The sequence below is a fragment of the Helicoverpa armigera genome, chromosome 3 (assembly GCF_030705265.1).
Source record: "Helicoverpa armigera isolate CAAS_96S chromosome 3, ASM3070526v1, whole genome shotgun sequence".
In the NCBI taxonomy this organism is placed as follows: domain Eukaryota; kingdom Metazoa; phylum Arthropoda; class Insecta; order Lepidoptera; family Noctuidae; genus Helicoverpa; species Helicoverpa armigera.
The window spans coordinates 12,869,893-12,895,015 of NC_087122.1; the positions used below are offsets into that span (position 1 = coordinate 12,869,893).

Consider the following 25,123-nt stretch of genomic DNA (forward strand, 5'->3'; position numbering starts at 1 on the left):
GATAATAAAAAATAAGGCGTATTTTTTCAGGAGGCAATGTTATTTGTAAATAATATGAAAAGGTTTAGACTGATAACTTTCAAAAGAAAATATTATTTCAATATAATAAAGAAACTGTTGACAGATTGATGTATTTCAGGCTTATTAAAATATTTTTGGCTATTCTCTGCGTATACTGAAAAAGAAGAAAGGCTTCATCGATGCCCATAAACAATAATATTATTACTAAAGTTATCGTGCCAATTTCCTAGGAAAATTTATAGTATTTGTTTTTCGTCCCATTTAAGATAAGATAAAGACCAATATTTATTTGAGATGGCAAAACAAAAATATTTTCGAGACAAAACTGTGCAGAAAACATGTGATTTTGGCGTTACGCCACGTCACGAGCTGACTTTGGTTTATTTTTAACAGTGTGTACGTAATTTATTGTTTGTGTTTATTTTGTACTGACTCTGTATTCCACACGGTCGAATAGTTTTCCGGGATTTAAGTCGTTCGTCACTATTCGACTTTGATAACGCATAATCTCATTGTATGTGACAGTACATTTATTTACTTTTATAATCCACCCCCAAAATGGATTCAAGTGCAATTTCATACAGTTTATTCTCCAAAGCAAATAACCTATTTCTATTGCGAAACATTCCCAATACAACGCAGACAAGCCGTTTATCTATCCATCACAAATTATCAGACCTTTTTCTTTCCCTATCGGTTTTAATTTTACACACTGCAATATCAGCATGACGTTTATTGGCAATATCTACTATTGATTAGGAATTAACAACTGCCGACGTGCCTCCAACCACGTGCGTATTTTTAATTAGTATGTACGAAGAATTAGCAATTGAAAGCAATGATCGGTGGCATTGGAATATTTGAGTCGATCGAGGTTGCTCTCGATTTCTTGTAGTGATGTTACCGAAAAGAATTACAAATTTATCGAAACTAATGCATAAGTTATAAACGAATAAATAACTTCGTATAATGAATAATGTTTTCATTTACCTATTTAATACCTACAATAATGTACATTTCAACAAACTATCTAATTGTCTTCATATTATTTTTGAAATGAGTTGACTCTGTCCGCTTGCCAACAAGTGACGATCTTTGAAGTCTGAAACGACATTCTATATTATTTTTACGATATTTTATTCTCCGAGATTTTTGCCATACCACTTATTATGATCTTGACAAACAATTAGGTTTAAAACTGTAATAGTTTTGAAAAAAGTAAATTATGAAGTGCCTGAGTTCATATCTTCCCACCTAGTGACTTACTATTACCTGTTACCTAATTGGTGCATTTTTCTAATGATAGTGAATAGTATCTACTTATCACTACAATATTTCAGACCTCCTGTTCATTACTAATGATTCATAATTATTGCTTAATCTGCTTAATCTTAGATAATTTCTCAATATGGGTTATCTATCATAAATGACACATTTAAGGAACATAGATTAATGTTCCTTAAATGTGTCATTTTGTAAGGTTGAAGTCTAAAGTCTAAAATACTATTGCTGGCGAGATTTGGACTTTAAACTTAAGCGTACTTTTTGGGGTCTAAAGTGGTAAAAAACATTATTTTTGTTTGTCATTTAGATTAGGCAGCAATAAATAAGTTAGCAAAAGTCGTCGCTACTTATTTACTTCATGTCAATTGCGATTTATTGCTCAAAAAAAGGTTAGTGATCTATTTAATGTAAAGGTTTGTTCAACCTGTGGTCAGTTTGCACACAATCAGAATCAGAATAAAAAAATTTAAAAAAAATGGAATTCGTGGAGACCATCATTGTGAACAAAATGTCTTTTTGTACCGTTCCGTTTGTTTCGGCGGGAATCAATTTGCAATGCAATTTTGATCTTGAACTTGAGAAATCGGACAGTGGCCAGATCAAACCGGAAAGTATGAATATAAATTAAAAAGCTACATTACATTCTACTAGTTTTTGTTGGCTATCTTTAGTTAACCTTTTTTTGGTAGCTTGGTCTTATCTCATACAAAAGTGCCAAGAGTGATTAATAATCGGTATGAACAGTCATTGACCTATAATGTACCTACTAGAACTTATAGCACCTACGTTTTTTAGGCTACCTAACACTGAATAACAATGTAGGTGTTAGCTTGACAAGCGCACATATTCTAATCCCACATACTTGGAAACATGCTCTTAAAAGTTATATTAAAAGACCCTAACTTGACCAAAAATTAGGAAGAAGTTCAGAAGAAAAAACGCTGAAAAAAATTACTGCGCAAAAACAATAATCGGTGAGAATGCTGATGGATACGCTTATCGCTAAAATACGAACAATAAATATTGATTTTATAGACGTACGCTTATTACCAATTAGAGAACAGATAATTTCTACGCGATTCTAACGGTTAGTGGTTGCAAAAAATAGCTATTAGTTACATTTGGCGGGCACGCCATGTAATTTCACATGAAGCTAATGAAGAGTATATCCTGGTAGACACTTAAGATAAATTATTATTTTAATAAAGCAAAAAAAGAGACACACTTATAATTAACATGGACTTTTGTCCAGACAACAGTGCTCCTAATATAAACTTGATCAAATGCAATATAAACAGTATTAATTTTGTGTACGTGTAATAATTTTACATAATTACATGTCATAGTAAATGTGCTTACAATTTGTGTCACTGTGTCAACAAATGTACGGAAACATGTAAGTAGGTATGTCATGACATCATAGACATCGACTGTAAAGACATAGGTACTTAGTTGCATAAAGTCGTAAGTACGTACTTACTTGTTCAAGGCAAATAGATAATGTCAGTGAACTGTATTGTAGACTTTGTAGTCTATATTTGCGAACTACTACTACTATTGCTCATCTGTACTAATTTTAAAAACTGTGGTCCATATTTGTTTATTGAATGCTATGTGGAACCATGTTTATTAAGTAGGTCCATTCAAGAGAAAAAGATTTACCTAGTTCATACATAGTACCTTCAGAATGGCGTACCTTAGTATTTTTCAGTAGCCATAACTTAACTTAATCAGGCTATCTAAGGTACGGACACTAACTTACGCAAATGTAGGCACAAATTCTGCAAATTAAGACTTCTATAAATGTTTATTAGAGTCGTTTAATGTAATTAAACAACTAACGTTTTCACACTGCGTCCGTATAAAATATTATAGACTCAATATTTACTGGTTAAAAGCCTTTTTAGTAGTTCAAAGTTGCCTTTGGAGTTTCCAATATCGAAAACTCATTTGAGCTGCTATTTCAGAGAATTGGGACGCTAAAATTAGACCTGATTTCCAGGAACAGGCTATACATTTTTGATCAGAGTATAATTCTTGCTCCTTCTAACCGCAGAAGTTTTGTAGATTAAGGATAGTATCAGAGGCAAAATTTTATTCGTTCGATTTTTTTTGAAATCCTGGAAGTGGTCGTGCTAAATTAAAAAAAAATAACGAAAAGGTCTGGCTATCCTTGAGTGGCGATTAAGAAGTATAATGGTTTATTATCTTATTACAAATGAGTCTGAAGCACAAAATACATAGGTACAGAAGTCAATCTACATACAAAGCGCGTTCGAGTCACGCAGACATAGGTGTCTATGTGTGCGTGTTCACAGACGCGCTGTCTCAAAACAACTCAAAACAGTGCGAGCGCGGCTGTCGTTTTCTTGAGATACGCGCGCCACACACAAAATAAATAAATGTGCACGCGTTGTGATACTAACTGTAATTTGACTGTAATATTTTTAATTTTAATAACAAAAGAAAAAGTAATAATGGAGCAACAAAAAAAGTCGTATTAAATTGTTCAGTGGACGGTTGTTTTAATACAACTATAAACAGTGAACAGTCGTTTTTTTAGTCTGCCGTATTACCTATAGTATGTACCTGCTTTCTCATATTTCGATGGTTCGTTTAATAAACGCAGTTGGTAGGTACCTACAGTTAGGTGGGTAGGTAAGCGCCCCGGCGCGGCGGCCTCTGGCCCAATGCCGTAATAAGTTTTGCTAGTGTCGACCCAGGCGAACTTCCCAACCTACCCTCAAAGATTATTACTAGTAGGAGTTGATAATTTTTGTGATCATGGCGAGAGTATGTTGTAAGGTAGACGAAATAAAACTCGCACATCAAGGTTTCTGTAGGCAGAAGCAAGCTTAGATCAGGGACTGTACATACCAACCCATTACCTACACACAAAAATATTTTTTTCGCAAGTAAAGAGTAGGGTAAGTATATATTTATGAATAACAGAATTATAAATTGCGGTTTCTAAAAAAGTTCGGTATCTCGTTCAAACGAATTTCCTTTAAAAGTGTTTATTAACCTCTTGTAAGCCACATTTAATATTTTATTAGTAGGTATTGGTTTATATTTCATTTTTCCTGTTTTATTCTCAATAATAAATCAAATAATTAGATACTAGTACCACTACCACGTTAGTTTTATAAAAAAGTTGACAGCCCTAGCGCGACCGCCGAGTTTAGGCATGAAAAGTGAAGTACATACATGAGATTGACTTCTGTACCTATGTATTTTGTGTCTGAAGCTAGTTATTAATGGGTTTACAACTTCCTATTCACTTCTTTACCTTGTAAAAGGTCAAGTAACGCAAATAATTATACAGATGATCAATCCACCAAGGAGATTTTATATTCAAGTACATCTTACATAGCTTAACAGCGAAAAAAACATACAAGCAACCTTATTAAACGGTTTTTTTAATAAATGAGGTCGTCAATGAAAAAGCTGTGAAATAATTTCATAAAATTCTTTTACATCAGTCTTTTCTAGATTAAAAAACTAATATATCAGGATGAATATAAACAACCGTCTAATGATCATACCATTAAAATATCTTCTAATATCTTGACAGCTGTCATCCTTGATTGAATGTAACTGGTTAATCAGTTAGTGGTGCTAAGCTGACCATAGATTACAACCCTGTTTGCTTGCAAGTTACACCGGATGCTGTTAGAATTTTAATTAAATATTTATAGGTTTAAATTAGCTGTTATAATTTTATTTTGCTGTGGTTTTACTTCGAAGTGTAATAGGGAATAAACCTTTATTGATATAGCTAGCGATTTTCCAGTTATACCCATTAAATACAGATAAAGAAAATATCTGTCTGGGTCAACGTGATATGACGATTTGAAAGTAAATTAATTTGATATTGACACTATGGATTTAATTGATATGGCTTTGTTAGAGTTTATATTTATAGGTTTAAAGGAAAAAAGATTTTCATTTCAAGATACTTATAGGATACTTAAAATATCTCAGTGTTTAGGTACTTGCAGTTTTTTTTTTTACCTTTGTTCATAAAAATATATTTGTTTACCTACGCACGATCCTGATCTTTAAAGCCCTTTAAATGTTACCGTATGTATGACGTCTTATACCTCTGACGCGTTTTCACGTACAAACACACATTGTTTACTTTTCCATCGATTCCGTATTAATTAAACATCGAATAATAATCGAATATATTGGTCCAATGTATTGATCGACCGTGTTATTTTGTCCGGTTTACGAACAAAGATATTTAAAAATCATCACAAGATGACTAATTCGAAATACCAATGTGATTGATAAAAGTACAAATATTTATTTGTATGCAATTGAAGTTGATAAGAATGCAATATCTGATTAATATTAGGTCGGATTCTTTTGAGTGCAGATTAAAATAAATTATCTAGATATGATAATAATCTAAAAAAAAGTTTGATACTTGTGCATTGATTGCAAGTTGATGATAAAATATGTATTTATGGAAGTTACGAAAGTAGCTCGTGCAAATTTTGACTAGAAGATCAGAAATAAACCCAGCTTTGAACGTCTAAACTGCTAGTTTGTTTGAAAGTGTCCATCATTTCTTCAACAAGCCATGATTTATCATATACATAATATATTCAGTTTTATATCCCAGAACCGAGCTATAAAAAGCTAATCAACTGTCACCGCAGGTCAACTCGGGCTGTTATATGACCTTGTGACAGCTACACGCCACGCGACGTGACGTTGTCTCTACGTCATTTGCCGCAGCCGTACGTAACCGGCCTGAGACGTCGCGCTCGTGAGCGACTTTCAAAGGTCATGTCGCGTGAAAAATTTTGTATTTGATTCCGCGAACATTTTTTTTATGTGGTTTAAAAGAAACAGATATCATTGTAAAGTTTTGTCTTTAGAAAGAGATAAACAAGCTCAAAAGTTTTGCATATTTGCTAAACATATATGTCTACTTAACATAATTCGGTTCAAAGACATTTACTTACTCTAAAATTAATGTTCAAATTAAATTACTGTAACAGTGTATTTGTAAAAAAAATCAATAAGTAGACGATCCCCTCACACTCCTTTACTGTAAACATATTTGCTTTTCATACGTATGTTTGCTTTTATCATCATTCTCAACGTAGAGCGAAGAGCAAACTAATTTTGTGACGTCACTTGTCACTATGCGGAGCGTTTTATTAAGAGTTATGTGTGATTCATGTTTGAAAAGTCCTTGAGACTTGCCCTGTCATAGGTTAATTAATACCTACTTTCTCAGTACCTAAAACTTTTTGAAAACACAGAAGTTACTTAACGACTTTCGTATTTAAAATAATATTAATTTACAAGGTGAATTGATAGCCTGTCATTTCAGCTGTGACTCGTATTTCAATAATATGTTAAAAGAATAAGTCAAGCGGATCTTTCAAAGAACACGCCCTTTATGGAAACTTGTACACTTTATTCGCAAGGCGCCTTTGACAATTTTTAATTACACATTGCATACAATTATTCACACAATTATAGCCTTTATATGCGATGCCGTAATGCCTTTTATTGGAAATCATTTCCCGCCTTAACGGGTGGCCATTTTACCAATATGGCTTGAAGAATCGACATTTCATATTTCGAATGCCATTTAAAACCTTGCGTTCGGATTCACATCAGCAATATAAAAAGATCTAGGCCGTCTGATCGCGTGTTTTACTCGCTTATAGTAAGTAACTGAATCATTAAAATCTGTAACATTATGGGTATTTTTTTACTAAGCTGGCCAGTTATCGGAACCTACTTACATTCCGAACAGTAGCGTTTCAGTTAATTGACTGCACATTAGCGCTTACAATTAGTAATTACAGCTAATAACTCACTTACTACGACACCAGAGCGGTGTTTTTAATTGAGTGCATTACAAAACGTCTCGTAAAAAAACCTCTTGATGCGTTTCCGATCGCGTTAAAAAACCATAAATTAGTACCCAAGCAACTGGATTTTTTTAATTTGCACGTGGAATGTCAGAAACCATTACAACATTACCATGCCTAAGCGATATGAATTTATCGTTTATGTAACATTAACAATTTTTATGTACATGCTTAAGTTTCATTTTATGTCTTGTAGCACGAGATATCTGATGTAGCTCAAGTCTATTTAATTCTAATTAAAACGTGTTAAAGTGGTTTCTTTCGCAGAAATAAATGTAAAGTATGTAAGTTGGTCTAAAGAGGTTCTAAATGCGGTGATGGCGCCGCTTTGACACTGGCAGCCGCACTTTAAATATCGGAAAATAACTTGTCTTATATGGCGAACAGAGAAAATGCGTTCCTGATAAAAATAACTGCTCGTATTGAATCTGTACCGACCGGTCAGTAATCGCGAGTTGCGCAAGCAGCAAATTATTACTTTTTTCAAGATAATGCATGAGAATACGAGTTTCTTACTGCGTTCAGAAACAAATTGTAATGATTCTGTTTGAATGAAGTTTTGATATATTTTTTCCTACATAATTCATGGAAATCACAAAGTTTTTGACGTTCTTAGACAATTTAAAAAATGATATTTACAATTTTCACAGACCACAAATATTAATGGCCCGTAGATAAAACAAAGTGTTTTTTTTTCATGATCACATTCGCGCCAAATTGGATTCTTTTTATGAATTGCAATTTGGCGGGAAGCGGTTTTTAGCACAGACACTCAAATGTGTCAGACAATTTTCTAGACGACACTTTTGAACTTTTCCAAATGTTTTGTGCCAGTGTTATGATTTTAGAATTGCTCAAAATACAAGAAGTATACATGTAGTTTAAAAATACTGAAAGTATTCCAGTGTTTTAAGCGATTTTATTCTTAAAATAATTGTGTCTGATGCCGAGAAATCTTGTATCTTGTACAATTCATCGGAGCCGCGCTACATGCGACCTCATTTTATATTTTACTGCTAACAAGCTGCCAGGGACGACTGTTGCAGTTAGATAAATTTATTTGCAATTTTAATCGACGTCGGAAATGGATGAATGTTTTCATGAGATTGCAAAGGAAACTACGACAGATTACTAGAAAAATAAAAAAAGTGGATTGAAGGACAACATTCCATGTCTATTAATAAAGGTCACTTGGAAAATTTATCATAAACAATGGTTAAGAGTTTTTAAAGATTCTTAAATCAAGAATTACATGTGTATTTCAGAACATTAATAACTAAGCATTTCCAAATAAAACAAAAGACTATTGCTATTCTGCTTGATGCAATTTTTCAATATGGAGAACTATCAGTTGAAGACCAATTTCGATTCTCAAACCGCTATTGATACAATACATTTATTTGCCAATTCCAGCACGTCAGTCTAACGAACCGGGAAGCATAGTTTTACAATCTTATCGAATTTATCGTGCAGTTATTAGCAAAATATTGGCATGTTCGCACACTGGCGACAACGTGACCTGCTTGGTTCACGTGGTCAATGCATCAGAAAGAAATTCATGCGTCACTGTAACAACGTGGTAACCGACTATCTTTTGGCGTATTTGTATAAACTTTCATTCGTCATATTTTATGTTGTTTGCCTTTCTATAAATAAAGCTTCCAGTGATTTGTTTGTATTTCAATGTTTTTCCATTTTCAGGTAAATGGTTTAGCTTATAATTTATTATTAAGGATCAAGATTTATTATTATAGATTCAGACTTCATTGCTAAAATCAAAGGTTTTTAACAAAGCTTTTCAATGTTTCCCTCAAATGTACCTTGAGTCATAATGATGATTTACCTAAATATAAGGTAAATAAACCGATTAGTTTATTTATACACTGTCTATCAGTCGTTATGTGTACGTGGGCGACGTCAGTTTGATTAACGAAACGTTAAGTCGATTCGATTACAGATTCGTAACTCACATGTTTTTGCATGCGGTTTTTTTATTATCTCGTAGTAAAAACGTGTATTTTTTAAATAATCTGTGACGAAATTGAGATATCGGTTACCACGTTGTGATTTACAACAGTCTTTGTGACACTGGTCAAATGAGTCCAGATATGACAACATTAAGCCCTCGTAGATTTATAAGAATCTAATTGATTTATTGAATTCCGCAGTGTCAGTCTATTTCAAATCAGCTTCAAGCAATTCACTGAAAATTTAGACTTTTACAGAAAGCTGGACACAGCCCTACAATACAATTGGATACAATCAGAACACAAAACATGCTTTATCTACCACACGTAACTACAAACAATATTCCTGTGCCAACTACAAAGTGTGGGCCGGAATCGATTCGAACAAACCTCGTAGGCCCGTATTAACATTTAAAACAATTAGCCTGGAAATCGAGTACTCAATTATCGATTTATATTTATGAGGCTTTGAATCGATTGTATTTAGGCTATCGGAAAACAATCGATATTGCAATAGACTTAGTGCGTTTAGAAAATGTTAGATCATTTGAAGCATGTTAGCACGTTGTTATTTAGAAGTAATATTATATCAAAATGTATAATATTTTGTTTATTTTCTTTTAAATGCATTTTGATAAGAGTAATTTGCTTATCTTCAAAGGGTTTTTTCGTTTGTCTAAATGAATTACCTAATCACGCTTTAAATCCGGACATTGTTTTCCCACCGATATCTGTCGTATTAGGTATATTTATACTTTTATTATCTCATATTAATTACTATCATTACCTAGAAGGATATTACTTTTGTAAACTTTGATACTACGATTTCAGTATATTATCTAATCGCGTAGACTTTCTTATTTGAGGAAAGAAGTATGAAAAATTAGGAATCCTAATGAAGAATTTTGTTACAAAGCTTGTAATTTTATACTATTTGTTTATTGGAAAGCAATGAAGGTTGTCTGTAAGAGAATGGTTCGAGTTTTTGTTGTTCGAACAAGCGTAAATAATTGATGATTGCAATGATCTGGTCTGATTAGTATATAATTAGCTGCCTGAAGGTAAACTGTAAAAGGTATCAAGAATTTGTTTACTATGTACCTAATTCATGGTCATCTGTGAAGATACAGACTAAAATTAATGGATCAAATCCGCATTCATATTGAGAAAGAGTTAATCCTTCTTTTTTAAAACCTTTTCTAATTGTGTGAGCTTCTACTGTTTTGTTTATGGTTGCTAAATCGAACGAAGATATGCAAAGCAGCCAGTATATACCAAAGAGTTTCAATATGTGTAAGAAACCGAAGAATCGTCGTAGTTACATAACAATTTGAACTTTGAATTGGGATTACAGGATTTATCTATTGTTGTAAAATAATTAAGATACCAATACATAAACATTTTCGTGAGTACATATTGATTTAATTGACCTATATTTATACAACACGGTAAGTATCATAAGATAAAGATGTCTAATTGTAGTCATAATATGTGGAATATAAATTGCAGTATTTTCACAGACAATGGCTAAAGTACACAATGGACATACCTACTTATCTATATTTGAGTGAAAGTGTTAACAAGTGTCATCTTATGCAATTGACTCGTCATTTCTATTTTTGTACTGTCATTTAGTGTGACTGAACTTTTTAAGTGTGCTTGCCAAAAAACGTCAAACACATTTAAATCTGATTTATCATGCAGTACAGAAAATATCGCTTTCAATATATCACGTGGGTTTACTAAGGCAATCGCTGATTAGAATCTATTATATCAGGTTATCAGTAAAACGGCCTTCAGTAAAGGGAATATCCCTCATTCTGCCTGAATTGTCAAACGGTCATAGACATCAAGAGTGAACTGAGTAATATGTAGGTTCCATTCAATTCTTCAATAAGTGTATCTGTATAATAAACCAGGTGAGGCCAGACTCTAGATAAAGGCTCAATTTTCAAGTCCATATTTATTTTCTGAAATGTCATTTTAAAGTTATTTATATGTATATTTGGCAAGCATAACTTTCTCTGTTCATTGAACTTCAAGTATGATAAGAGCAGTGACGTAGTTCGATTGCAATCCTTATCACTAAGAGATTAGTTTTATGACCAGAATGCACTTTGATTCACTTTTGATTATCAAGGATTTACTTTTTTTAGTAGTACTGCTGATAATAATTAATATATAGTTCACTATTATAGTAAGGAAATACATACATAAATGAATGGAATTTGACATGACTTGTCAAAATGTTATCTGTACTAAGCAAAACAATGGATAGATAGAATATTGGAAACGGCCTAATGAAGTTGACCTATACTTAACACAAATTATTAGAAGATGCATTTTTGAACGAATAATTGGGAGCTGGCCAGATAGATAGCTACAAATGAATACTTAAGTAGGTAGCTGTTTTCTTTTGTCAATGATAGATTTCTTTTCTCAAAAGAAATTCGATAAGATATACCTGTCATTTCTGGCTCCTGTCCTCAATCTTAAGCTTATCTTTCTCTTTTAAAAGAAAGGTTTGTAACCTTTGTCACGGATATAAAGATGAAGAAGAGTATTTATCTTGTCATCACATAATTGATTTATCTCAGAAAAAAAATCATGTTGTCATGCTTGGAACACAAAACTAGGTTTTTTTCAGAAAGTAAGTATTTTCATGATTTCGTCCTCCATTTGTTGTCTTTTGCAGTAAGAAGAATACTCAAAATTTATGGCTACTGAACAGTTATTTGATACTTGGAATTCCTGGAAAATATAATGAAGCGTCATAATTCTAAGTTCATACAAGGTTCAGACCTACTCATACGCCTTGCATAAACGCCATCATTCATATTGCTCAGTTAGTTTTCCACTAAAATCGTAAAATCTTCCATTGTTTTAGTAAATCTTACGTCAGTTAGGATTTGCAGATGTACAGATCTGTCACAAGTCAGTGATAACTGGAATCTATAAGATTCTTTCTTATATGAAAGGACAGAACAAAGGACTGGATATTTTTAAAGATTATTTTGACGTAGATTCCAATATTTTTCGGTAGTCATAGCAACAACCAAGAGGTCACACTCAACCGTAGACTTTTGATAGTAGCTTTTTAATTTTTGAATCTACAATTCAGGTTAGTGTGTTAGAAGATGTTTTATTTCAAATTAAGGACGTAATATTCTATTAAAAATTACTTTGCAATCTCAGTATAATTTCATTTGCAAATAATAAGAAGCGTTATTTGCCAACCTTCACCGCTATGACTTTGATTTTGAGGTCATTCTGCACAATAGTCGATGGCCAGTCGATAATCCGTTAGCCAAATTATTTTGTTGCAAAAAGTGCAAAAAGCGCTGTGATGATGATAGATAATAATGTATATTTAAATAACCTATTTAGACGAGCTTCATCGGACATTTTGAAATAACAACTAAAAATTAAAGTAAGTTCTGATCAGTATGTAAAATCTTATTCAATTCATACAAGTCTGTCTATGTTCCACTATGACATTATCAAATATCTTTAAATTTATTACAGTTGGGTTTTTCATATCCATGTTTCATTTCAAATGAACTTCTAGAATTTAAGATAATCTATGACATATTTGGCGCCTAAAATCTGTCACAATCTTATCTATGGATGTCACTGACATTCAATCCGATAGAATGATAGAATCCCTTTTGTTCTTTACAGAAGAAAAAAGTGTACTCATTATTGTGTAACTGGGAAAAATATAAGGTATTTTAATGGTTTTCCATTTCCCAAATTTTTGTTACTGTCAAAAAATCTTTAACTATACCTCACTTATTTCTGAAGTCATAGTAAGACCATTTCTCGTTGGTTTTACCGACGCCAAAAATAAGTGTTTCGCAATGCGACACAATGCTTAGAAATAATCAATCATTCTTATCTTGTGACGATTTGATGTTTTCCTGAAAATCTAGAAACGTAGGTATATATAAGTCAATCAAGTCTGAACAGGCGTACCTACCTATGAAAATGTGTTCGGGAATAATTTCCTAAGAATTTCATAAGTTCGGAACAACAGTTCCTAAATTCTACAAAAATATGTTTTACAACTAGGGCAAACTGTAAAACAATTTTTGACGCCATAATATTTAATTCCTGACAAAATCCAATTCCAGGCATTGTTCTAGAACAAAACGCCTAAAAAGTCTCTATAACCCAGCTACAATTTAGTCCAAATCTCACAATACTATTGGACTATTTCCCAGTTCGCCCCCGAGTTGCTCACGCCCGCGCCCGCGCATTCAAAATGTCGGCACTCAAAGCATTCTACATATTGAGCTCATTGTTACGTAAGCAACGTCAGGTGCCTCACATAGTTTACGATGACAGCTTAGCAACGTGCTTATTATAATTAGGTACCTAGAACTGCATAGGTATATTACGCAATTCTGTAGGTATGGTGCAGGAATGGATTCTGAGTAAAATGAAATAACTAAGTTTAGTATTCCAGTAAGGAGTGATAAATATTTAAATGCTTATTTTGCTGAGCATTGCTATAAAACCTCATAGTACTTGGAAATAATGTAGTTTGTAGCTTTCTCTCATTAGATACTTGAATAAGTCCGATATATCTAGAAGTTAAAGTCATAAAACTTTATTACAATGAGGCCATTGCAGGCTCTTATGAAAAGTTGGACACTAGTAGTACCGTATAGCAAAACATTTATGGAAATGTGGAAAATACACTCAGCGGCACGGAATTTGGCCCAAACAAACACAAGTAGATATCGGCCCAGATAGCTGTTGTAAATTCTAATTTCATATGACATATTGTCAGTCCTTTCGTAATTGTTAATTAAAATACAGAAAAATGTGTGTCTGTTTAACTTTTATAACACTAGAAACAGATTACGTTGTTGGAACGCAAAGCAGAAAGTTAAGTTTAAATTCAGATAGAAATTGCCGAAGTATTAAGCACGTTCCAAAAAAAAAAAAAGGTTATGATCGTGTTTTGTTTCTCTTTTTTTCACAATTTGATCTGAAAATTACCCTTACTGCAGCTCAAGTTGCTCAAGTAGTGTTGCTAAGACGTCAAGTGCGTATACAGCTTAAGATGGTTGAAACTTTAAGTTCACCGCGTACAAGTTAAAGATATGCATAGAAAATGCATGACCAGACTGGCCTTTACACAAGAAGACCAGAAAGTGGAGATGTAAGGTGTTCGTCTGCGCACGAGGACCGATTTATCGTACGTGCAATAATGAAAAATCGGTTTCTCACTGCGTTAGAGATACGCCAGCCTTTGCAAACAGCAAGAGAAGTCAACGTCCGTAAGTGCATAATAAGAAGAAGGATGGAGGAACGGAATCTGCGTGCTCGAAGACCAACTCGATGCCCGGAACTTCTCCCGCTCCATCGCAAAGCCAGACTTAGGTTTGCAAGAGAACATGCAAATTGGACGCATGACCAATGGAGTAAAATTTTATGGACCGATGAATGCAGAGTCAACTTAAAAGCTCCAGACGGCCGTGAACGTGAATGGAGAAAGCGCGGAGAATGGTTTCTTCCCACCATTACCAAGCAAACAGTTGGTTTTCATGGTGGGTCCATCTTGGTTTGGCGAGGCATAAGTTTAGAAGCCCGCACTGAATTATTGGTTGTCGAAAGTCGTCTGACAACAGTGCCGTATATTGAAGAGATCCTTCAAAATCATGTTTTACCCTGTCAGAGAAGGATAGGAAGTGAAGAATTTCGTATAATGCAGGACAATGCTCGACCTCACACAGCTCTTTGCGTAACCGATTACTTGTTCGAGGTCGGTATAAAAAAATTGGACTGGCCTGCAAGAAACCCATCCATGAATCCTGTAGAACATGTCTGGAACATGCTTAAAAGACAGGTCCAAGCAAGTCGTAACCCACCACAGACTCTCAGTGAACTGAAAACCGCGCTGGTAGCTGCCTGGGAGAAGATCTCTCAGGTGGAGGTAAAAAACATCATCCAGAGCATGCCAGATCGTATGCAGGCAGTCATCAGATCAAGAGGAAGAAACACCCGTTATTAAAATTCGATAACTTTCTGTTTTGTTAAAAAAAGTTGAATTTTAAGTTTATGGTGATTATTGCGGTAAAGGACTCTGTTTTCTAACTCAATGAAACTTACTGAAACTCCTCACAATTCTGTTGTTTGTTAGTCATTTTCTTTTGGAAAATGAGTAAATTAAACAATTTTAAAATAAAATTTCTGATTTTTCACATAAATAATGGTTATAAGGCCCAAATGTGCTTGGGCCAAATTCCGTGCCGCTGAGTGTATTATTCTAAACCATTCTGAAAAACAAACAAAACACGTCATCTTATCTACATAAGACCTAAAAAACAAAAACAAGTGAAATAACAAACATATTTTCTAAGGAAAGTCTAGATTATGTAGCTGTCAATATATCTAGCAATCTAGAATTCTAGATAAATGTATCACGGACCCGGAAAGTGATGGATTGTCATTGTGACAATGTACAATGTGTATACATTGGTTTTATTGAACCACTTCATGTTAAGTGCAGTAAGTGGTATTAATCAGTCTAATGCCAATGCAATATAATGTCTAGAAGATAGTTTATAGTGGGTTAATTGCATATGTATTACATACAATAAATTGCATATGTAATTGTGATTAAATGGGTTATTACACAAGGCATATGTAAACTGGATGGCTTACACCACCCTTGGAAACTATTTTACACTGAAAGATTTTTCCAAACCCGATTATAGCATGTAGAGATTAGCGCGCTCGAACAAGGAAACAAAAAATCTCTTCAGCTTTAAAGATACAGTAATTTTCCATGAAAAATCTAAAGTTCCCACAAAAGTCTAGACAGAAATAAAAACTGAAGTCCAAAGGTGAACAAACTTGAAACTCGAGTACGAAAGACGACCTCTATGAATCACAAGACATATAAAAATTATGCAACGATAACATTACTAATGTTATATGTTATATCATTGATATAGCACTTGTTATAATTAGGTATTTTTCACTCAAATTACTTTTAGGTACCTATAAAGTATTGATACAGCCGATTTGACTCATAAAGTTAGCAGCGTAAACTTCATTTTGCCTCGAAGCAATTAAGAGTGTGGAATGAAATAGGAATGTTCTTATATACCTATGAGTCCTACATTTTTTGGCAAAAGACGTGATTGAAAATGAGGTAATAGACAATTTAATTGCTACCATAAGGCCTATATCACCGGAGATTTGTTCATTTAACTATTAACCTTGACTTTGCGTAGAAGTTAATAAGTCTTTGATAAAATTAGTAAGTGAAAACTGGTTTTGAAAATACTTTCGCCCACGCAATTCTTTTCAACTACACACTCAGCAAAAAGTAGAATTTGGACTTTGAAATCTTTCACTCGACTATCAACTGGCTAGGGCTACTATCTTAAATCCTGCCAGTAAATCTATCAATAAGAATATATTTTTAATACATCAGTTCACAAGATAAGTTATCAAAGGAGATACTATTAAAAGTAATTGTATAATTTAATTGAAGGTGATCTATTTCAATCTTTATCTTTTTATTGATCCGATTCTATAGTTATATTTAGTCTCATTACTAACTGAAGTGAAACTGCAGAGTTGTAATGATACTGCAGAGTTTATTTATAAACAAAAACAAGTTTTTTACGAAAGCTGCTTCTATTTATATTAATGCAGAAAACTAGAACACATTCATCTTGTTAGACTATAATAGTTAGATTTTTCAATTTCCTGCTATCAAGTTCCTGTATTCATTGTCTGAAAATGGAAACTCGAAACACCTCACGTTTTGATGGCTGAAATACTTCATAACATGTGATTGTCGGACAACCGTGAGAACCGAAGGCACGAGCCCCTATTGAATAGCCGTCACCAAAAGAACAATGCGTTTTGTGTCATCCTTATTAAATCGGTACAGAGACGATTTTTCTCTGCAGTTTTGCTTCAATAACTCTGCAGAATACAATAACATGATCACGAGGGTTATAAACAGTGCAGTGCTGGTGTTACGTGCCTGAAGACACGTTTTCAGTCCACGTACATCATGTTATGAGTATGTATATATTAGATCAGTTTCAGCAGTCATTATTACGGAGACTTGCAGAGATTCTATTGGCGGTTAGAACTCTGCAGCTTGACTTATGACCGTTTATTTACAACTATATTGTCTTTAGTTATTTTATGAGTGTCGATGATTTCAAGTGTTGTAAAATTTAATTGTTTTGTGGAAGATTTTAATGGAAACTTGACTAAAATGACCTATTTGTCTTCAGTCTTTGAAATGTGATACGTTACTTTGTTTTGGCATGACTTTTAATGTTTCTTTATCGCATCAACTTTCCTGAAATCAGACTTTTAGTTCAGTCTCACGTGAAATAGATAATGTTTGAAATGAGTAATGTATGTTTTTTTCTTAGTATATAAACTAGTTTCTGTGGCCTCGTTTATACTAGCTACTATGTATGTGTATACTCCAAATGTCTGTCTATCTGTCTCTTCCGTATATATCCGGAACATTGCACTATGTTTTCCTGTTTATCATAGCAAAACATTATGTTTATTTGTGCAACCACTTATGAAGTATTTACGCTTGTGTAAATAGTTGACGTCGTCTAGAGTTATAAATAGATCGAAAATATTATTATTATTGTATGTATTGTAATTGTTATTTATTTGTACTGAAGATTAACGTAGTTAATGTGATAACAAAATGATAAGGTTTTTCTTCCTAATACTGAAAAAAAAAGTGCATAACATTTTTATCTTTCCGCTATTTTATTAAGGTTCCTATTTGATTATACTGGTACTCAATCTTAAGTATCGATTGGAAGAATCGAGATGGATAAATAAATATGTCCCATTTAAACATTGTTATCAATTAATACTATTTAACGTCCACGCTATCACTATGCCGGTTATAATTATAGGCCGAACTATTGCATCATACGGCTGCATTCCTTAGTAATTGCTTATGTATGGCTATGCTTATGTATGGTAACTGTCACGTGGGTGATGAAATTGTACACCCAATTTTCTAAGTGAATATACAAGAAATCGCTGACAACTGGAATATTGATAAGTACAAAAAAAAATATGACAATAATAAGTAGCCAGTCAGTAGTGTATATACAGGGTTCAAGCTACCGATAGTTGGATCTCCAGGGAAATAAACTGCCTTATGTATGTATGTTAAATATAGTGACTGTTAGGTATATAAGTTAAAGAACATTTCCAATAACATTCAAATGAAATGAAAGTGCTCCAAAATGTGATTTGACCTTTTGTGTGGTAGCGATAATAGCTGATTAGTTTCTTTTCAGTGTAAAGTACTATTGCCTAATTTATTCACAATTATTATGGGAATTTTCTATTTTTGTCTATTCAATTCCCATAATTCAAATAGACCGTGATAGCTGGAATTGAAATTGTTTATAAAAAACAGCATTTTTTAAACAAAAAAGAACCGTAGCAAATTATTATCACGAAGTATTACAATTAATGGTTACCCTTATTAGTCCGCTATTTATCTAAAGAATGGATAATTTGCCGCCATATTTGAACTAAACCGTAACCAAAGACAATCCAAGGTTAATTTTTAAAAGTGGTCCGAAACAAAAAGGTTTTAGTTCAAGTGACAAATTGTCAACGTTTGAAACGGTTGAGTAGTTTTAAGCTCTTAATAAATTGTAGATTTTAAATAATTATGCTAATATGTATTTAAATGGTTATTGTATGACATGGTAGTCAATTAAAATTAACATAATCGTACAAAAATGCTTATAATTAATCCTTTAGAAATGTCAGACTTCAACAGTAACTTATACTTAAATGTAATTAAGCAGGAACTTCTCATATCCTTGTCTTTTTACATTCCCAAAATGTTTTTCTTAGAAAGAACCAATCTGAACTTTTTATATAAAAGTCCTACTAATATTCGTGACAGACAGTAGACAGTCTGACCTCGGTTTAGGCTAGATGCTAGACATCTAGATCCGTTCTATTCAATGCCTAGTAACAGAATAATAGTAATTTATAATAAAGCTATTATCTCCGTGGGAAGTATTTAAAATGGCGACAGTGACCGAGAAATGGTCTTATGAGCGATAGAGTTATTTTTTATGAACCAGAAGTTGACGCGGCACGATTTTTTTTTATTGAAGATAAGTTTTGATTACCTAATTTTGTGTTTTATATTGTTGCATATTTTTTCTAAACATGTCTTTAGTTAAAAAATGTCTCTGGATATATTGAATGTTCTCTGGATATATTGAATGTTCTCTATTTTCTAAAGTCCTCAGTTTGAGTGCTATCCAAAGAAAAAAAATGTAACGTCATTTGCATTTTAGTCCATGGTATCTTTTAACAAGGAATAGGAACAATGGTTCCCAACTTATCTTAAACGGTAGTTAAGGCGAGTTCCAAAGAGTAAGTGGGTTTAGTAGTTTTAGATAATGGATCTAGGAAGTTCGAATAGAATTTATCTATGATACCTGTCAACACAGCTCGTGTTAGTTGTTATCGTTTAAACAGATACCCATATCTTTGATTGACAGATTACAGAATTTGCGCAACTAGGTACTTATTTAGTAAGGAAAAATCAATTGTTTGAAATTTTCTTACACCATTTGAAGAAAACGTTTTACTTTGAAATAAGATTTTTTAATGTATAAGGGTGTATCCCGGTTTTCGATTTATGAATTTGAATTAAGAATCTTTTATTTTTAATTTCTGGGATGATACTGGTTGCCAATATTCGTAATTTTAAAAAAGTAACTTAATTATTTATTGAAGTAGATTCTAAATTCAAAAACTTTTAGTTTTTTTTATACTTAACGTCTGAAAGAAAACAGGCCTACGTGCTCCGTCAAAGTCCAAAGTATAGTCCTAGAGATAACTTCTTTCACCGATCACGACATTTCAGATTAAGGGGATATGATCATCAATCCTTTGTGACACGCATCACGAGTTCCTGATAACGTATAGCCGATGCAGGGTCAACGCTATCGACCATGCACCGACTGAATGATTAATCTGTAACTACGGATTGATTCAATCTATCTGAGGATTTGGTTACATAGAGAATTTCGGTGAGCCCCGCACAAGTTATGTCTAATTGTGATCTCCAGTAAGCAAATTAATGGATAGTTAGGTTATTGAAATTAGCCGCAAGAGAAATTTCTCATTTAGATAAGCCGATCGAATGATTGATTCGTTCTCCATTAGGTAGTTTTCTATTCATTCACTGTTACTATAAGAGAGCAAAAAACATTATAAATGCGAAGGATGTATACGTATATTTGTTACTCTTTCAAGCTAGAACAACTGATTGTATTTTCATGAAACTATGCAATAATATAGCTCATAAATTTTCATATATGCCTGGGAAGTTCCCTTAGTACGCATGTTAAATCGCTGGAGGAAGTAACTATTAAAATCACAATGGATAATGGGAATACTTATATTGCTTGTATCAATATCGGAAGTGCTAAAAGAAAATTTTCACACTCGGAAAAATTGCATCGACGAGCTATTTAAACGCTACAGCTACAGCCGTCCGTCACGTCTATTGAAAACTACACACGTAATCATTAATGTGATAGATATTAATCGCCAAAATATTGTAATCACCACTTCAATAATAAGATACAGTACTTACATGATTTTTTTAAAAGTCTAAATGGCCTTTACGAAGAGAATGTTACGAACATAACCTAACAAAAAAGAAAGTGCACTCACACGTATGCTTTCGTCTCCTGCAAGCGAACGAGGCCCTGCTTCATCAGGTCGTAGCCGATCTTCGAGTACTTGGTGGAGATGGCCAGCAGGTCGGGCTGGTACTCCACCTCTTGCTGCTTCTCAAAGTTGTTGGGGTCCGTCACAATGTTGTGCTTCTTCTTCATTCGTTCTAAAGTACGCGAGGGTTTCGGCGCCGGCGCCACCACAGCCGGGGCCTCAATCACGTCACGGGTACACATATTACACATTTTTCGTCTACACACGTTGAACGCTCACTGACCGATTGGCCGACGCGCGCGCCTTCGCGTATATAACTCGATGATTTTTTATCCCCACCACCGCGGTGTGACGCAAGGAGGTGTGCAGCGCGGGCGCAGGCGCCCTGATAACGCGGGAAATGTTTCATTGGAAATCATGCGCCGAGTTGTGACCCCTACGTGTGGCCACTGAAATGTTTTTTTTTTATAATTTCAAATTTAGAATAGTAATAAATGATATATTTTTAAAAAATAATAGCATTATCTATGTGTAATGAGTATATAGGATGACTGGTGAATATTGACCGATACTAGAACATGTGATTCTAATCATGATTGAAAAAAATATGCATAAAAAAAGAATTTTTGACAAAGGTATTTGTGATTATGAGTAGAATCACGTGTTCAAGTTCTGTCACTAATTACCAGTCACCCTATGTATAAACAGATAGGCATACTTTCTCTCTCTTTTACTTCCAAACGTCGTAGACAGTGCACACATGAAATACAATTCATTGTGACAAAATAATACAGAGTATTTTAGACCAAAATAAAATTATCATCATCATCAATTTTCATGCATATTTTGTTCATCAGATTATGATAATTTATAGATATTTTATATATTATAGATATGTACAAAACTATTAGCATTTTAATATACAAATATCATCTAATTTAATTAGGTACCTAGAGAGAATAAAAAAAAAACTGAATGCATACGTGATAAGGTTGAACAACTGCGCTATTCCCAAAATTCGATGATGTAAGTTTACATGATGGTTTCCGCAGAACAACAGTCATAAAAAATATATATTTTCGTAAACAAATGACGAATTTAAGAAGACGGCATTTTCATTTTTTGTCATTTATGAGTTGACCCGTATTCATAGTTAACAATCAGAATATTGGTATTTTTAAGTACATATCCTATGGAACCAATCACTACTTTTATGCATTAGTTACGTCAGAATTTTTGGTTTATGGGAAAACAATTATAAATATCTCTGTCTGTTTAGAAAAAGGACCATATAAGACGCCAAAAAGAATTATTGTCATCAACCTTTTCTGAATCGACAAATTGGAACTTGCTAGAAACTACCAAGCTTTTCTATTACAAAGTCACTTCAAGAAGATCAATAGGAATATTATATTGTAAGCAGAAAGTAATCTTTCTCATAACATGTTTAACTAGGTAATTATCTGCAGACTAACTGATAGTAACAATACATATTTTTAATTTTGTCAGTCGCAGACAGGCGCAATTAACACAGGTTAAGGTCCAGACACTGATAACGATAATTTTTTCGTTAAATATTTAGGAGATTACAGAATTGAAGTGATCCATATTTTCATAGACACTGTCTTTGAATATTTGGGAATATGGTACACTGATGATGATTAAATTCTGATTCCACGTAGAACGAAGGAGCTACATATACTTAAATAATGTCGTGTTTTAAACATTTTGACACTCTAAACAACCAACCTCTAAAAAACAACCATTTGATTTCTCGATTTGATACTTTGTTGTGGTATCTTTGTACATTGTAGTGAAGTTACAAGAAGTCAATTTCAGAACGGTAAAACTAATTGACGAAATGACTCATAACATAACTCATAATGTTGCCAATAGATGTCTGCGCCCTGTCTATTACTTACATATATGGAAATTCCATAACCAGTATAGATAATTTCACTTCCAAAAGATGTGCCATTAGATAAGATTAAAATTTTGACTCATTTACCCAAAATAATATAATTAGTCTAACATAAAACAGCTAGACATACATCACCCGTATGCTATAAATATGTACATTATGTGCAAGAAAATCTCGTGTTCGGAAGTCTAAATAAAAGCTATTTATTAGCATATCTGTCGTCACATGACTTATGACGTCACAACTGACCCGTGGGTGTAGAAACCACATCATAGATATAAAGTGTATCGTCAGAGATATAAAAGTTTGACATTTATAGGTTTCTTTAGAATTGCAATTAATAAAATATTCATTTATTCAATAGTGACAAAATCAGGTTTTCAAAGAAAATGTAACCATAAAAAGTAGTTATTTGCGAGGTGTGCCTGAATCAATCAAATTAAATGATGATGATGATGTTAATGTAAAGCTACTGTAGAGCCAGCATAATCTATACAAATATTATAAAGCTGAAGAGTTTGTTTGTTTGTTTGTTTGAACGCGCTAATCTCAGGAACTACTGGTCCCATTTGAACAATTCTTTCGGTGTTAGATAGCCCATTTATCGAGGAAGGCTATAGGCTACTTTTTATCCGGGTTCGTGCAGAAGTTCCCACGGGATGCGGGTGAAACCGCTGGCAGAAGCTAGTGCCGTTATAAATTCGATTGCGTAGGAGGAATGAAGCATAGACTAAGAATAATCTAGTAGCTTTCCTTCTTCTAGTAATCCTTGATCCCACGTTTACATCCTTCTTCTTATTATTTCCACAACGACAAGCCCTAGTGTCAGAACTCTCATAAGACTTAATGGATTCTGGGTAACAGATCAGAACCCTGGTGTTACGTACGCCACCAGGCGTAACTCCATCAACCTACTCAGGTTATCAAGAATGGGAGATCTTGCGTATGACAGTTGCTTTTACCACCATTGAGGCCTAGGCCATTGATCAGTATGTGGTCAGTATATTGATCTTGACGTAAGCACTTGTCAAGGGATTCACACAATGTCTCAACTCTCAACGTATTTCATAAGACATCGGTTTATTGTTTCTTAGATTAACGTCGACATACTTACCATTGTTGTAATCTAAGCAGTTGTAAGCGATAAGTATTTGTTTAGATAGTAAAACGATTAAATTTTATTGTCTTAAGTGGAAATGTTAATAGCTATTAGAGATTTTAAAACTTAGCCTAGAACTTTTATATAACAAAATACCTAAATGTATAAAGGAGCTACCATTAAATAAATTTAAATTAAAATTAAAAGAGTTCCTGATTACGAAATGTTTTTATACAGTTAATGAATACCTTAATGATGCCTAACTATTGTTTAATCCGTAGAGTTTAGTTCGTAATTTGCAACTAGATGGCGTTGTACATTTTTGCAAGAATCCTGCATCGCGCTATGGTTTCGTTACCATCAATTATATAGGAACCGAACGAAGATAAAATAAATGTCTTGTCTTGGGATCACGGAGTTTTATTCATGGTCGATCTAGCCGGATATAATGTGACCAATGTACCTAAAAAGTAATACGCGAAAGTGGCGCCCTATCGGTGAAGTCGGACTAAATGAACAGTGAGTGTATATGTGTGAGTGCGGTAACCTGGACAAACTGTGAGTACTGTAATAGTAGTTGTGAATCAAGATTGGCTATAGTGAAGTATTGACTTAGAAGAATTAGCTCGAATTTAGACTTGTAAAATTTCAAACTGTGATCAGACGGGGAATCCATGCCCAAATTCGGCTAAGTCCTATTTTTCCAAACACTTAGAAAAATTCTCAACATTTTGGACTTAGAAAATTTTGACAAAAAACTGGACTTAGAAAAAATATCAAAATTTTGGACATAGAAAAACTAATAGAAATATGGATTCGTGGACCCGATTACAAGTCGAAACATATAAAAAGATTGAGAGAGCTTACCAAAATTTCAAGAAGTCTCCTAAAGAGCGGATCACTGTTAGTTACGTAGAAACACGAATTGAAATCTTAGAGAAACAGTGGTTAACATTTGAAGAAATAGATCGCAAGCTGATTACAGAGTACAAAAGAGAGGAATATGAGAAATCTGCATATCATTTGAGTGACATATGTAACCAAACGGAAGATTTATACACGGAATATAAAACAATATTAAAGGAAAGTTTAAGAAAGGTCACTCCAAATAAAAATGCAGTTACTGATGATTGTGACGAGTATGGAAAACAGAGTCAGAGTGGCGTAAAACTACCTAGAATAGCCATACCTTCCTTCT

General features: G+C 33.5%; 1 protein-coding gene across 1 annotated transcript in view; it reads right to left on the reverse strand.

Annotated features, from left to right (window-relative positions):
* Nucleotides 1-21,222, reverse strand: part of LOC110379311 (transmembrane protein 205) — a 33,154-nt gene extending 11,932 nt beyond the window's left edge. Inside the window, exon 1 of the mRNA XM_064043724.1 lies at nucleotides 20,909-21,222. Within this exon, the coding sequence (XP_063899794.1) occupies nucleotides 20,909-21,156 (248 nt within the window). The 5' untranslated portion in view covers nucleotides 21,157-21,222. The remainder of the gene's footprint in view (nucleotides 1-20,908) is intronic.
* Between the last annotated feature and the right edge of the window lie 3,901 nt (nucleotides 21,223-25,123).